Raw genomic sequence first — 14,490 nt, 5'->3', positions numbered from 1 at the left:
AAAGCAAAAGAAGGTTGGGACATTTTTGCTAGTTTATTCAAAATAAAAAACTGAAATATGACATTTACATAAGTATTAAGACCCTTTACTCAGTTCTTTGTTGAAGCACCTTTGGAAGCAAATACAGCCTCGAGTCATGTTGGTGATGACACTAAGATTGGTAAACCTGTATTTGGGGAGCTTCTCCCATTCTACTCTGCAGAATATCTCAAGCTCTATCAGGTTGGATGGGGAGCGTTGCTGCACAGCTATTTTCAGGTCTTTTCAGAGATGTTCGATTGGGTTCAAGTCCAGGCTCTAGCTGCGCCACTCAAGGTCAGAGACTTGTCCCGAAGCAACTCCTGCATTGTCTTGTCTGTGTGCTTAGAGTCATTGTCCTGTTGGAAGATGAACCTTCACCCCAGTCTGAGGTCCTGAGCGCTCTGGAGTGCTGCAGAGATGGTTGTCCTTCTGGAAGGTTCTCCTATTTCCACAGAGGAACTCCAGAGCTCTGTCAGAGTGACCATCGGGTTCTTTGTCACCTCCCTAACCAAGGCCCTTCTCCCCCGATTGCTCAGTTTGGCACGGGTTGCCAGCTCTAGGAAGAGAACTGTGTTCTTGGGAACCTTCAATGCTGCAGACAACTTTGGTACCCTTCCCCAGATCTTTGCCTCGTCTCAATCCAGTCTTGCAGCTCTACGGACAATTTCTTCAACCTCATGGTTTGGTTTTTGCTTTGAAATGCACTGTCAACTTTGGGACCTTATATAGACAGGTGTGTGCCTTTCCAAATCATGTCCAATCAATTGAATTTACCACTGGTGGAATCCAATCAAGTTGCAGAAACTTCTCAAGGATGATCAATGGAAACAGGATGCACCTGAGTTCAATTTCGAGTCTCATAGCAAAGGGCCTGAATACTTATGTAAATAAGGTATTTTTTATTTGCTAACATTGTCATTATTGGTTATTGTGTGTAGATTGATGAGGAAAACATTTAATTTAATTCATTTTAGAATAAGGCTGTAACATTACAAAATGTGGAAAAAGTCAAGGAGTTTGAATAATTTCCGAATGCACTGTGTATATATATATATATATATATATATATATATATATATATATATATACATATATATATATTGTCTAAATGTCTATATCGATCCATGTTACAGTTAATACTGTATGTTGGACAGGGGAATTTTTAGGGTACTGTATGGCTGCCATGGCTATGCCCCCATCCACAGGGCACGAGTGGTCACTGAATGGTTTGATGAGCATGAAAACCATGTAAACCATATAGCATGGCTCTCTCAGTCACCAGATCTCAACCCAATTGAACACTTATGGGAGATTCTGAAACTGTGTTTTCCACCACCATAAACAAAACACCAAAAGATGGAATTTATTGTGGAAGAATGGTGTCGCATCCTTTCAATGGAGTTCCAGACACTTGTAGAATCTATGACAAGGGTCATTGAAGCTGTTATGGCTCATGGTGGCCCAACGCCCTATTAAGATACTTTATGTTGGTGTTTCCTTTATTTTGGCAGTTACCTGTACTTGCTCAAATAATTGTCCAATGTCTATCATTATTATCTTGTGTATCTATAACTTCAGTTTGAGTTTTTTAAAGAGTATGTGAACTCAATTCTTGAACATAATTGCAAGCTATTTCAAAAGACAGAGAATCGCTTTTCAATCGCATCTCTCGTACCCAGCTGTGTTTGAAAAGAGCTCATTTTACTGTGACTGGCTTTAGATGTAGCTTAATTAAAGTATGACTGTGTCAACACAAACTAGCTGGTGTGGGTGGGGAGGGACAAACTGTTTTGCTGGCGAAGCAGAGCTCTATTGTCAACAACTGGCTGTGGGAGGAAGGTTATTGTTCGGAATAATTATAAAACGGTGAATGCTCATCAAAATGGTAACAGTTGACAAGTGATGCTGAATCATTTTAATAAACTAATCAATGGACATTCAACTCAATTGGGGATCAAGATACTGGTTCTTACAGTATGGCTATACTGTACACTGTATCAAGGCGTTGCTGCAAAACACTGTTACTTTCTTTCTATTTAGCTAGCCGCTCTGTCACTCACCTGTGATACAACAAGAAATACATTATTCCATTCTGTTTTGCATCTTTCTTGTTTTCTGTACATTCATATACATTTTAGGGCCACTTTGGTAACAAGTGTTTGAATTAATGCATTAAGTGCTATCCTCTGTGGATGCAATGCACATCTTATTGTATTACCCCCTCCACAATTTTTTTAAATTCAATTAAATGCAATGTTGAAGTTCAGTGAATGCACACAGATACAATATAATTGGTTCCCAGAGTTAGAGTGTGAGAATTGGTGATTATGCAGTATAGTACCTGTCTCTGGATCACACTGGTGTTCACAGGGGTCCAGAATGCGGCGGCCACACAGCTCATTGATCCAAGGCCCGCTGGCATTCTGCTGGTAGTATAGTAACACCTGGGCCGGGTTAAGCCAGTCAGATGCATCCAGTTGACTGCCCTGCAGCAAAATGAACCTGGACCCTGAGGACAAGGGAAGGGTTGTTGGTTGTTAGAAAACATACTGTTTAAGTACCTACCTGGTCAATTAAAGGTTCAGTACATCAGTAGTTATATTAACTTTTCTATTCAACAGTCCATAGAGTACAGACTGTTATTACAAGGCAAAAAAATAATACATTTTCTGAGTATTATTTTTCCCCAGATTAAAAAAGGCAGATGGATGGATAGGACACAATGTTCTGGCAACTAATTTCAATATTTTTGAAGGTGCACATTATAAACAGATGTGACATAAATATAAGGTTCTCACAGGCAAAAACATGGATTGTTATCAACTTAACCATAACATTACATTAAGTCTGATACCATTGTGTAGACATTTATGGAGTCCCTGCGATTCAAATGGAAAATTCACAATATTTCATCTCTTTTCAAAGTTGCTTCCCATGTGTCACGCCCTGGCCTTAGTTATCTTTGTTTTCTTTATTATTTTAGTTAGGTCAGGGTGTGACATGGGGGATGTATGTGTTTTGAATTGTCTAGGGGTTTTTGTGTGTTTATGGGGCAGTGTCTAGTCTAGGTGTTTGTATGTCTATGGCTGCCTAGATTGGTTCTCAATTAGAGGCAGCTGTTGATCATTGTCTCTGATTGGGAACCATATTTAGGCAGCCATATTCATTGGGTATTTCGTGGGTTATTGTCTATGTCTATGTTAGTTGCCTGTGTCTGCACTATTTGTTTATAGCGTCACGTTCGTTCGTTTGTTGTTTTGTAGTTTGTTTTAGTGTTCTTCCTTTTCGTCTTCAATAAATAGAAGATGTATTGTTCTCACGCTGCGCCTTGGTCCTCCTCTCTTCCACCATATAACGATCATGACACCATGGATGTCTTCTGGAATGATAATTCCACCCGGAGTATCAGTGGCGGGTATGAATACAGTGGCGGGTAGAATACAGTGGCGGGTATGAATCAAATTAAAGCCCGGAATGATAGATGAGTAAGGCAAGTCACACTCCAAAATATATCTGCACTGCCAGCTCCCATGATGGAGGAAAAAATGCCAATGAACCAAGAGTGAATAGTTGGCCTGCAGTGATTTTCTGCAGGTGCTAGCTACCCTGAAATTCATTAGCGAGCCAGCCCAAGCACAGTGAAAGTAGAGAGAGAAAGAGTGATGATACAGTGGGTGGTCACCACAACCTGGCCTGATTGTGCTTTGATGCTTTGAGGGCACATCTGTTGTGGTCTCACATGGGAAGAGAGAGAGGTGGAATCAGCCTAGTGACATTTCCTAATTTCCGTTTGTCTGGGAGTGCGTTAGCTGGGAGGCATACAGTTATACCCCTGTGGTTTTCGGGAGGGCAGGTGCCCGCCCCTTACCGTCTGCTATGAGGTGCTCGGGCACATGGAGGATGACCCTGACGTTGAGGCCACAGGAGAGGTGTGAGGAGTACACCAGGCCGATCACACAGCTGACAACGCTGATCAAAGTCAGGGTGGTCTTATTGATGGGGCTTCGTGGGGAACCTGCTGGCAAAGAAAAGGACACAGACAACAAGGAGGAAGCACGTGAAGCAGTGACCACACTGTGGCTATGCACCCAACGGCTCCCTATTCCCTTTATAGTGCACTATATTTGACAAGGGCTCATGGGGCTCTTGTCAGAAGTAGTGCACTATAAAGGGAATGTAGTGCCATAATAGGGAGTGGAGATGCACCCTTCATTCCCTCCAGCACCTCCACCAAGGGAGTCGCTTACAAACAAGTCATCACTGGGCTGGGCTTACTGCCCATGAAAGGGACCTCTGTATCAAACCGGTAGCTTTGTGAGATTTGGCTTGCCAAGTCTCGCTGGTGGGGTGATAAGAGTGTACCTTTGAAGGGTGCCACCAGCCACCATTATGTGCTGAAGGGAAAAAAAGAAAAGAGCCCAAATGAGAGCCTTTCAGAGGTTGCGTTCTTTTCCATTCCTGTCAACTGCTTGGGTGCAGCCCCACCAGAGTTCATCAGTCATTCCTTTTAATAAAGAGTGGGAAGTCTCCTACCTATAGCATGCACAAACACAAACACACACACCCCAACCCACAACAATTTGGCCTCAAATATAGGAAGCCAATAACAGCCTCCAGCTCTGCTAGAAGTGATTCTTCATCCCTATCTAATGTTACTCGGTTACTGTCCTTTTAGCATTCTTAAAATAATTCAGGAAATATCTTAATAAGGCAATCCTTAAAAAACAAATACTACAGAGTAATACCAAGACCTAACTTGGAAAACAAATTCACAAGGAAACAATCTCATAATGACACAAAGACTCAAACTTGATCCATTCAAAAATCTTATCAAAAAAAGAAGGATTGAAAAGCACATCCCATCATTATGACTCTCTCTCTGAACATTTTGTTTTTCAAATCTATAGATCGGTGGTCACCAACCTTTTCTGAGTCAAGATCACTTTTTTAGTCAAAATGCAAGCCGAGATCTACTGCTCAGATTTTTTTTACAACACGACAAAAAAACGTAAGCCTATGCAACATTAACCTATTAAAAACAGTACCGTAGCAATGAGGTTTGCACAGTAGGCTATAGGTCCAATACATTATGACTGCATATTGGCTATGCTTGAGTTGCCCTGCCAAAGTTGTTCATCTCAGACCAATTTGAGGTATATAATCACACTGGTAATAGATCATGTGTTGTATTACTTGTGAGGCACAGCTGAGTGAGCATAATAATTTGCTTTCTTTATTTGACTGGACTGATGGCTTGCATCTGATGGTCAGTCTGAGATGAGGGAGGGAAGGAGGGAGAGAGCAGCGGTGAGGCTCCCCGTCCCTCCGCTCTCCCTCCCTTTGCTGAGAAAAGGGGACACAGTCAACCAGCTGATGGCAAAACTCAAGTAGCACTGCATTATTTTTGCCTCATGCACCAATTCATGCTGTTACTCTTATGACCAGAGAAAGTGAAACATTCCTCGATGTTAAAAAAGACGCAAGTCGCTAATAATAACAACGCAAGCTTATCGAAACACTTTGCTATACTCATTCATTGGAGCTGCAGTGCTGGTTGTAGCACGAGTGGAAGTAGGCCTAGGGGGACGCACATTTTATGGCTTATAAAAGGGTTGAACAAAGTGTTGACAGTGCTGAACAACAACTTAAACATGAACTTACTCATAAAAACAGCAGCTCTTCGCTGTATTCGTTGAGTCTCTCTCTTGTCATGGTTTTAAAAGTTTTGAAATCTCACAATATGAACTTCGCCTTGTGCTCGAGGCTTAAGGCTCGAAGAAACTGTGCAGACGGCGATCTGAGCTATCTAATTGGCCAGCGGTAAGCCTATAGATGCACTTGATTTGTTTGACCGGTTGGTGACCACTGCTACAGATGGTATTGCGTTTGGGTACCATTTCAGCTATCTAACCAAAAATAAACAATGTACGGTCTGATCAAATCAACATTTATTTTGATCAGTTTCGCTGTTCAAGTAATGTGCGAGGGAATGTGTAGAAACGCACCTTCTATTCTTAACCTTTTTACTAATTAAAGGTGTTGGTTACTTGCTGTGTTTGTGACACCTGTGCAGATAACAAAAGCTTAATTGGTTGGAGGTGCTGTTGCGGATGTTGAGGCAGTGATGCTATGTTTGGTCATTCAGATGCTTGTAGGCTGACAGCTCAGTGTTAGGGGCATTTGGTTCCCCCACATCATTACTGTACATCACAGCACCAAGGATTTATAGCATGCTCACAAACATACTGTTGCCCCCATGCTGTATTTACAGTTACACAACAACCAGCCAATCGCTTCCTTTACTTCAAACATTACAATGCTAGACACGTTACTGTCTTTAGTTAGGCACATGGCAGAGCCGTACACATACTCACATGGGTTAGAACACAACACATTGTTTACAACAACCATGATTACTAGCAAAGAGAGAATGTTTGAATGCATGTCTATTAGTGATGCGCGGGTTGACTCATAACCCACAGTCACCGCGGTTATATCTGCTGGGCAGACGGGTTTAGGGTCATTAAATATTGTGTGGTTGAAGGGCGGTTGGGTGGCGGGCGGGTAAAATAAAGAGAAAACAATACCATTGAAATCCATAAATATATCATTCTAGTGCAATTTATATCTATAGACTACATTTAGGTTTTTCTTAAATTATTTTAAGCTATCTGGCATTAGTGTATAAGCCTAAGCTTTAGGGCTCTAGCTGTACGCGCACCAAATAGCCTACACGTCAATTGCCAAATGCTTTTGGGAATAGGCAGAAAATGTTAACATCAATCCACGGAGGCAAAAAGGACAACGTCGGAGTTTATTTAATTCAATATGAGAAAAGCTGTGAAAAGAGAGTTGCAAATAAAGAGAAGGGAAGGACAGAAAAGTGATGTTTGGGAAAGATTTGGTGAAATGGTAAACGAGGATGATAGCACGCTATGTTATGTGTGATGATTGTGAGGCACTGTACAAATTCTACAGTCACAAGACGGGGACTTCAAATAGGCCTATGGCAAATCGAGGGAATTGTAGCCTAATGGTCAAATGGGTTAAATGGAAACTGAAATATGGACATTGACTATAGGTCTATAACCTCTCCCTTAGCCTTAATATTAACTCCAGCAGAATTGAGCAATTCTTGCAGTTAAAGGATACACCAAATGCAGGCAACATTTTGACCCGGGAACAGGAGTGGAGAAATATGATTTCTTTCTTTCAGCATCTTGCGAGAATGTGAATGCTCGATTAGATGCCATCTGCAGAGGTGCTATCTTTATCAGCATCATAAAAGCTCATAGTATTTTAACCATATAGAATATGCATCCAAGCTGAACTGAAATCTTATCAGAAACATGTTGGGTTGTTTTTACAGCTTTATATTTCCTTACAACTAGTCAAACTGATATCATTTGGACAGAAAATCTTTCCCGTTTTTGAGTTATTACATTTTCTCCCAACCTTAAACATATTTTCTCCGCAAAAGAAGATGACAGAGAACTTTACCGATGTCAAATAGATTAAAGCACTCATTCTATCAATTTATGACATTATTCTGGTAAGCAAGGGTTCAATGAGTCTTCAGTGGCAACATACACTGAGTGTACAAAACAATAAGGACACCTGCTTTTTCCAAGACATAGACTGGCCAGGTGACTCCAGGTGAAAGTTATGATCACCATCCCTGTGGAACTCTTTCGACACCTTGTAAAGTCCGTGCCCCGACGAATTGTGGCTGTTCTGAGGGCAAAAGGGGGTGGGGGTGGAACTCAATATATTAGGTTAGGTGTTCTTAAATGTTTTGTACACTCAGTGTATAACGGCAGAAGAGAAACCACATGTATCTAATTATAGAGAAGTTGACTAACAAATAGCACAAAAAAAGATCCTGAACCCCCTGTCCAAAAAAGATTCTGCCGTCTTTGACTATTATTCTATAACGCATTTTCTAAATTTGCGGGATAGGGTTGGGTGCGGGCCTCAGATTTTCACTTTATTACATGTAGTCGGGCGGTTGTGGATGGGTTACCAGCAGTTACGGGTGGGTGTGGGTGAACAAACAGCTGACCTGCGCACCACTAATGTGAACGTGTACAGTATGTGTCTCAAGCACAGTAAGCACATACATTTGTTGTCCATTCATCTACTCTGATGTATGTATTTTTCATTGTCATCATGCGAGTATGAAATAAGATGATGTATGTACAGTATAATACTCCTTCCTTACCCCCTGAGCCCCACGCGCTGTTGGCGTTACCATTTCTCATACCTCGGCTGCGCCGCCTGCTGCGATTGGGGTCAGTGTAAAAGGTCAGCTGAGGTTCGCTGTCGGCCTCCGTGCCAGAGTCCCCGTCTGGGTTCAAGAAGGTTGAACCCACTGCAGAATTCACAACAAAAAGCTCTCATCACAATAATTTTGTCTTCGCTGTTCTGTTTGTATGGCAATGCATGGGATGTCCATCTACACATGCTGCACTTGATTTTGAGCAATTTATACACCAAGGTTGTTCAGTTTTTTCCCCTACATCACCATATGAATTGCCATATGTAATCATTACTGTGAAATGGCAAGTAGAAGAGGAGAGCTATAAACCCCTGAATAGCTGTCCCATGGGAATTACATATTGACCGTTTTTCTCACTTGATCAATGATCTGAGGATCATGTCGACACTTTAAGTGTCAATCGAAAAGAAACATCAACAAATGTGGGAGGAAAATGCTAAAATAATTATGAAAAGAGTGGATTAGATTATTTACCTTGCCTGAAGGTTTAAAATGTGTTGCTGTGTCAAAATGTTGATAGTGAAACTGAGAACTTGAGGCATCTGTACTAATAGCCACGTTCCTGTACCACTAAATGTGACCTTTAATTAGTGCTGAGCGATTAGTGCTTTTTGAGGTTGGTTCGGTTCGGTTCGATTTTTAAAAACAAATCAAGATTTTCGATTTTTTTTTTTTTTAACATTCCATACATTGTGCATTATGTGGGTTGAATGCTGTAACACAGGGGGGAAAAAATTAATACAAGTCCCATGATGGTAGTGTCTGCCCATTACTGCTTATCACTTATTAATCATAATTTAATTACATCACTATAATAAAATATTTCATTTGTTGTGTATTTTACATTTGTTTTATTTGATGACTATCATTTCATTCCAAGTCATCTCATCTCTATAGAGCTGCTGCCTATGCTTTCTGTTCTTCAAAGTAAATAAGGCATACTTTTATGACTGCTAAATACCAACTATACACTTTCAGGTAAAGATACCTCACGAACCAACAGCTGCTCTCTATATCACCTCACGATTGCGCATTTGTCTCTTCTCAGTAGCAGGTGTAAAAGAAACACAGACCAGACAAGTAGATGCACAATGGATTATGGTCATTGTAGTTAATTACCACATTTTATGTGCTAAACTATGTAGAATATTGGCCTGTTGGCAAACTACACCTCCCTATTACATCGCACAGTTCAGGCTGGATCTGATTTATCTTTAGGAGAAACTGTGCGATGTGCGCATTGATCTCACAGAAAAAATCTGTCAGTCAATTAGTTGTTTAAAAACGGAAAAATAACAGAAATTACGGCTAATCGCTCAGCACTACCTTTAATTAATGTTTCATTAAGAGAGCTGATTGGAGCTGTGAGTTACACAATATATTGTACTGCTTGTAGCAGTGTTAGCCATATTGTACATGCAAAACATAATGGCATGTTTTGGAGTCTGTTAAACAGCAGATTGTTGTTACATTTTCATATTTTGATCAAGCTCTGGTACCAATGGAAAATAATAACTGGAACAGTGGGATAAATTTACTTCAGCTTTTATAAAAAAATCAGTATATTCTATACAAGACATATAGCTAGCTATACCCTCTCTCGGGAAGTAATGTATACATGGATTCATGAGGTAGAAAGGTGGAAAGTATTAAAGTCACAATAACAACAGGATATATCCAGTCGTATTCTGTCGCAACAAATTAAACCAACATGACTCTAGCGAAGTCCCAAATGGCACCCTATTCTCTATATAGTGCAGTACTTTTGACCAGAGTCAAAAAGTAGTGTGCTGTATAGTCAATAGTGTGCCATTTGGGATACAAACTCAGTTTACCCTGCCCAGCGCAATACAGGACAAATACTTTGATTATGTTGCATGAGGAAGAGAGATCCATGACAAGACCAGACTGTGGAGTGGCTATCCTCAGTAGGGGGATAATACAGTTTATGTCAGTCCATATTTTGACTTTAAATCCACTATCCGTTACAGAGATGGACGATAGTCCTGTTCTGGTACAATGTAGGGGACAATAAACTGATAAATGTTGACAGTCATCTCATTGAAGCCATTAGATGAAAAGATTTTGGCTTTGTGAACAAATATATCTAATTGTTTTGAATAGGCTATACAGGCTACATTGGAATGATTGTGTTTTGGTCGAAACAAGAACATTGAAATATTTAATTTAAAGAGGATGTGATATAGCTCCTATTACAAGTTTTAGTGTTCTAGCTATCACAAAGTAAGCTTGAAATACTAGCACCATTTACTTCATTTCGAATTGACAATCGCGTTATAAATCCAAAACATTTAATTAATACACAAAAGGTTTCTCCAAAAGAAAGGGTGAATAAAAATGTCTCTGGCAAACATACAAATCGGACAAAGTGGAAGCACTGTCTTGAAAAGTACAGTAAAGAAAAAGGTGTTTCATGTACAAGATGACATTATTACTTATTTCAGCAGAATGACGTTGACTTGATAACAATATGCAAAGGGAACACACAATTTGAACACACAACTATATACTACAAAAACAATAGAAACACCATTGAAAAATGATTTAACACACATTTATGCTTTATAACAATTCCTGACAAAACCACATTTAAATAATTATTTTCATCAAGGACAAAAACTATAATTGTGAAAGAAGGTGAAACAAATTTCCAAATGACACTTAGAGGATACAATGTGTTTTTGTCTAGGTTACAAGGAAGAATGAAAGCACTTTCAATTAATTAACGGCAAATCACATGCAGCAGTTTGAAGAGATTGTATTTGCCTCAACAATTAGGCAAGGAATCAAAGGTCCAAAGCTTTATGGCAACAAATAAAAGATGGGCTCTTTAAATATTCAACACATAATGTAGCTTAGCACTCAGCATGCACTGCAGGTGCAAACACGTCTTACAACAAAGTTATTTTGTTCTGAGCTTTCGGTGGCCGGATCTCAATAAATATAGAGTACTTTTGGCAGCAGCGACAATGATACTGGAATGACAATCGCTCATGAGGAGAGCTGCAAGAACCCACAGGAGTACTACCAAAAGATATCTGACAAAAGACGTAACCACAACAACTGTAGAGAGAAGCAGACTAGAGTGACTCCAACATATGTAAATAGACCAGGTGATTGCATGAGAAGTACTGCTGGGACACAGATGAGAATCTTAAACATCTCGACCAGCGTTAACATTAAAAAACGATTGTGACTTCTGACTCCAAATTCAGACATAGCTTCATCTTTGGGCTTGTTGTTTCAAACATTTTGTGGAACAATTTTATTTCAGTATCCCTATTGTATGCTACAATTAAAACGGTAGACTCACGATGCTTTGAGTCTAACACCATTAGGAACAACAACAGACTTAAGGGTTCTGTATAAAAAGACAAGGGCTCCTGGAAGGGGACAGCAAACACCCAACAGACAACAGCTGTGACAAAGACTCCAACCTCGTTGTTTGGCTTGCCATACACTTTGAGCAGCACATTTGAAGGTGGAATCAACATTTGAGGCGTAAAAGCTCCCCCCCCCCCCAGTCCTAAACGCTGTTAAATATCCACTGAGAATAGCAAAAGGACCTTACATGTGTATGTGCATGTGCATATTTTATCACTCGGATTAAAATGCAAGTCCAAACAAAAACAATATAGCAAACATAAGCAAACATAACCTCAGGCTTAGTCATTCAGATATACTGGCCTGTGTACACTTTGTACAGAACCACAGAGGATTTTGTTGTGGAGAAAAAAGCTGTCACAAGGGGATCCGCTGTTTCACAGTTTTAAACATCAACAGCAGATAAACCGATAGTGAATTTACAGTTTTCCTTCATTGTGCTTTGTCCTCTAATGTACCAAATCAACAAATTGAACTAAATGAATGAGAAAAATTTGCTTTAATTCTGAAGGCAGCAATCTCTTTCAGAGTGGGCCGTAGGGCTGTCAGAGATTCCTTTCAGAGAGCACAAGACCAAAGGCTGCTCACAACTCTTGAGAGACAAAGAGGCTTTTTTGCAGACATGGTATGCTTTTATTTTGTTATTGAATTAAGACAAAACAGATTGGATCTTTAGCATTTTCTGTCCTGAAAGTGATCAGTTCATTTATGTTCTGTTTTGCTTAACAAGCTTCCTGGAATACCAAGTGAAAATGTCATTAGTGTGCTGTGTTAAGTACACTGCTCTCTCTGTTCCCAGTCTATTATTGATAAAAGGGTTTGTTGGGTTTCTTTTTTTCTTCCTCAGTGAGCTTTGATTGAAGTTCTCATTATGGAGCAAAAGCCATTGCAGGTGCATATTCACTATACAGGTTTTCAACCAAGGTCAGAAAAGGAAACATTCTCCTAGGCTCACTGAGAGTCACAAAGTACACGAGGATAAGAATGCAAAGGAACAGTATCTGAAACCAGAGTCGTGTTTGTTTCTCACAATTCACAAAATGAGATGGAAATGATATAATGGTAGACACTATATAACTGTAAAATGACTACATAACAGCTCTTTAGTTCACTAGCTTCCACTGAATGCTCAGTTAGTTGGTTAGCGTGACATTGCCATTTGTACCTCCCAAAAACATCCTACACAACTAGAATTGCTTTTCTAACCTGAAAATAAACCATTCACACTTGTCAGTCATGGAGCAAAGTGGATTATGATCAGGGTCAACTGAACGAACTGGTGTCTCATTTCAGAATGGTATGCCCTCTTTTTCCAGTCTTTTTCTCTTTCAGGGTCTGGATCCCAAATGGAACCCTATTCCCTATATAGTGCACTACTTTTGACTAGAGCCCTACGAGCCCATGTCAAAAGAAGTGCACTTTAAACTGAATATCGGGTGTCATTGGGACGCAGATATAGTCTTTTACTGGTACACGTGACAATGGTCAAGAATGAGAGTGGATATGGATCAAATAGATGGATGACTCACCACGAGTTTTGCTGGACAGACGTTGTTTGCGTTGGCCAGTGGAGGTGTTGTGGAGGAGGAGAGTGTTCTGCTGCAGGTGATTGCTGTCGATAGGGCTGGTGGCAATGATGTTGTCCTTGTACTTGCTCATTAGGGACAACTTTGTATTGTCACTCCCTGATGATGACAGAACAAGCATAATAAGGGAGAGAAATGAGAGATGAAAATAAACCCAATAAAATAAGACAAACGTGAAAAAGAAGTATGTCGGACAAAACGGAAGAAATTTAATACAGAATGGCAGAGGCAACAACAAGTCAGTGTTCTTATAATGGTATAGGTCTTGAAACAGGGAATAATCTATCATTTCCTGTCACAACTAGATACAATTTTATTGGTTGGTGGGCTGGTATTTCTTAAATAAACAAAACAGTTATAAAGTGTGTAGAAAATATAATGGACCTATATACACTGAGTATACCAAACATTAGAAACCCCTTCCTAATATTGAGTTGCACCCCCCCACTCCTTTTACCCTCAAAACAACCTCAATTCGTCAGGGCATAGATTCTACAAGGTGCCGAAAGCATTCCACAGGGATGCTGGCCCACGTTGACTGCAATGCTTGTCACTTTTGTGTCTAGTTGGCTAAATGTCCTTTGGGTGGTGGACCATTCTTCATACACACGGGAAACTGTTGAGCATGAAAAACCCAGCAGTGTTGCAGTTCTTAACACAAACCGGTGTGCTTGGCACCTACTACCATACCTCGTTCAAAGGCACTTAAATCTTTCTAAATTGATTAAAGTGGATTTAACAAGTGACATCAATAAGGGATTATAGCTTTCACCTGGATTCACCTGGTCAGTCTATGTCATGGAAAGAGCAACTGTCCTGTTTTGTATGCTCAGTGAATTTTTAAATAAGATAATCTTTGAGAACTAACAATCACCACAAAAAAACATAGACAGTCAGGGAGAATTTAAAAAATCTTAAATGCATTCAGGATGCATTCAGGCTTCCATTGATTTTGTTATAATGTTTTATAATGAGTCAATAGCCATAAGCTATTGCGCAATGTGTCAAATTGAAGGAAACTAGCTTTAAAACTGCACTTAAAAAAATATATATAACGGGCCTCCCGGGTGGCGCAATGGTCTAGGGCACTGCATCGCAGTGCTAGCTGCGCCACCAGAGTCTCTGGGTTCGCGCCCAGGCTCCGGGAGGTCCGTGGGGCGACGCACAGTTGGCATAGCGTCGTCCGGGTTAGGGAGGGTT

General features: G+C 40.2%; 1 protein-coding gene across 11 annotated transcripts in view; it reads right to left on the bottom strand.

Moving 5' to 3' along the window:
• LOC129824015 (astrotactin-1-like) overlaps positions 1–14,490 on the bottom strand; it is a 268,685-nt gene that overhangs the window by 195,695 nt on the left and 58,500 nt on the right. For 3 of the 11 annotated variants that reach the window (XM_055883272.1, XM_055883276.1, XM_055883274.1), the window contains exons 4-7: positions 13,234–13,389; positions 8,243–8,392; positions 3,890–4,039; positions 2,363–2,530 (exon numbers count right to left, since the gene is read on the bottom strand). In XM_055883272.1, the coding sequence (XP_055739247.1) occupies positions 2,363–2,530; positions 3,890–4,039; positions 8,243–8,392; positions 13,234–13,389 (624 nt within the window). The remainder of the gene's footprint in view (positions 1–2,362; positions 2,531–3,889; positions 4,040–8,242; positions 8,393–13,233; positions 13,390–14,490) is intronic. The other 8 variants (XM_055883273.1, XM_055883275.1, XM_055883278.1 and 5 more) reach the window with 5 other exon arrangements.

This window comes from Salvelinus fontinalis, chromosome 26 (assembly GCF_029448725.1).
Source record: "Salvelinus fontinalis isolate EN_2023a chromosome 26, ASM2944872v1, whole genome shotgun sequence".
Classification (NCBI taxonomy): domain Eukaryota; kingdom Metazoa; phylum Chordata; class Actinopteri; order Salmoniformes; family Salmonidae; genus Salvelinus; species Salvelinus fontinalis.
This window is presented reverse-complemented; position numbering and strand designations above follow the sequence as displayed.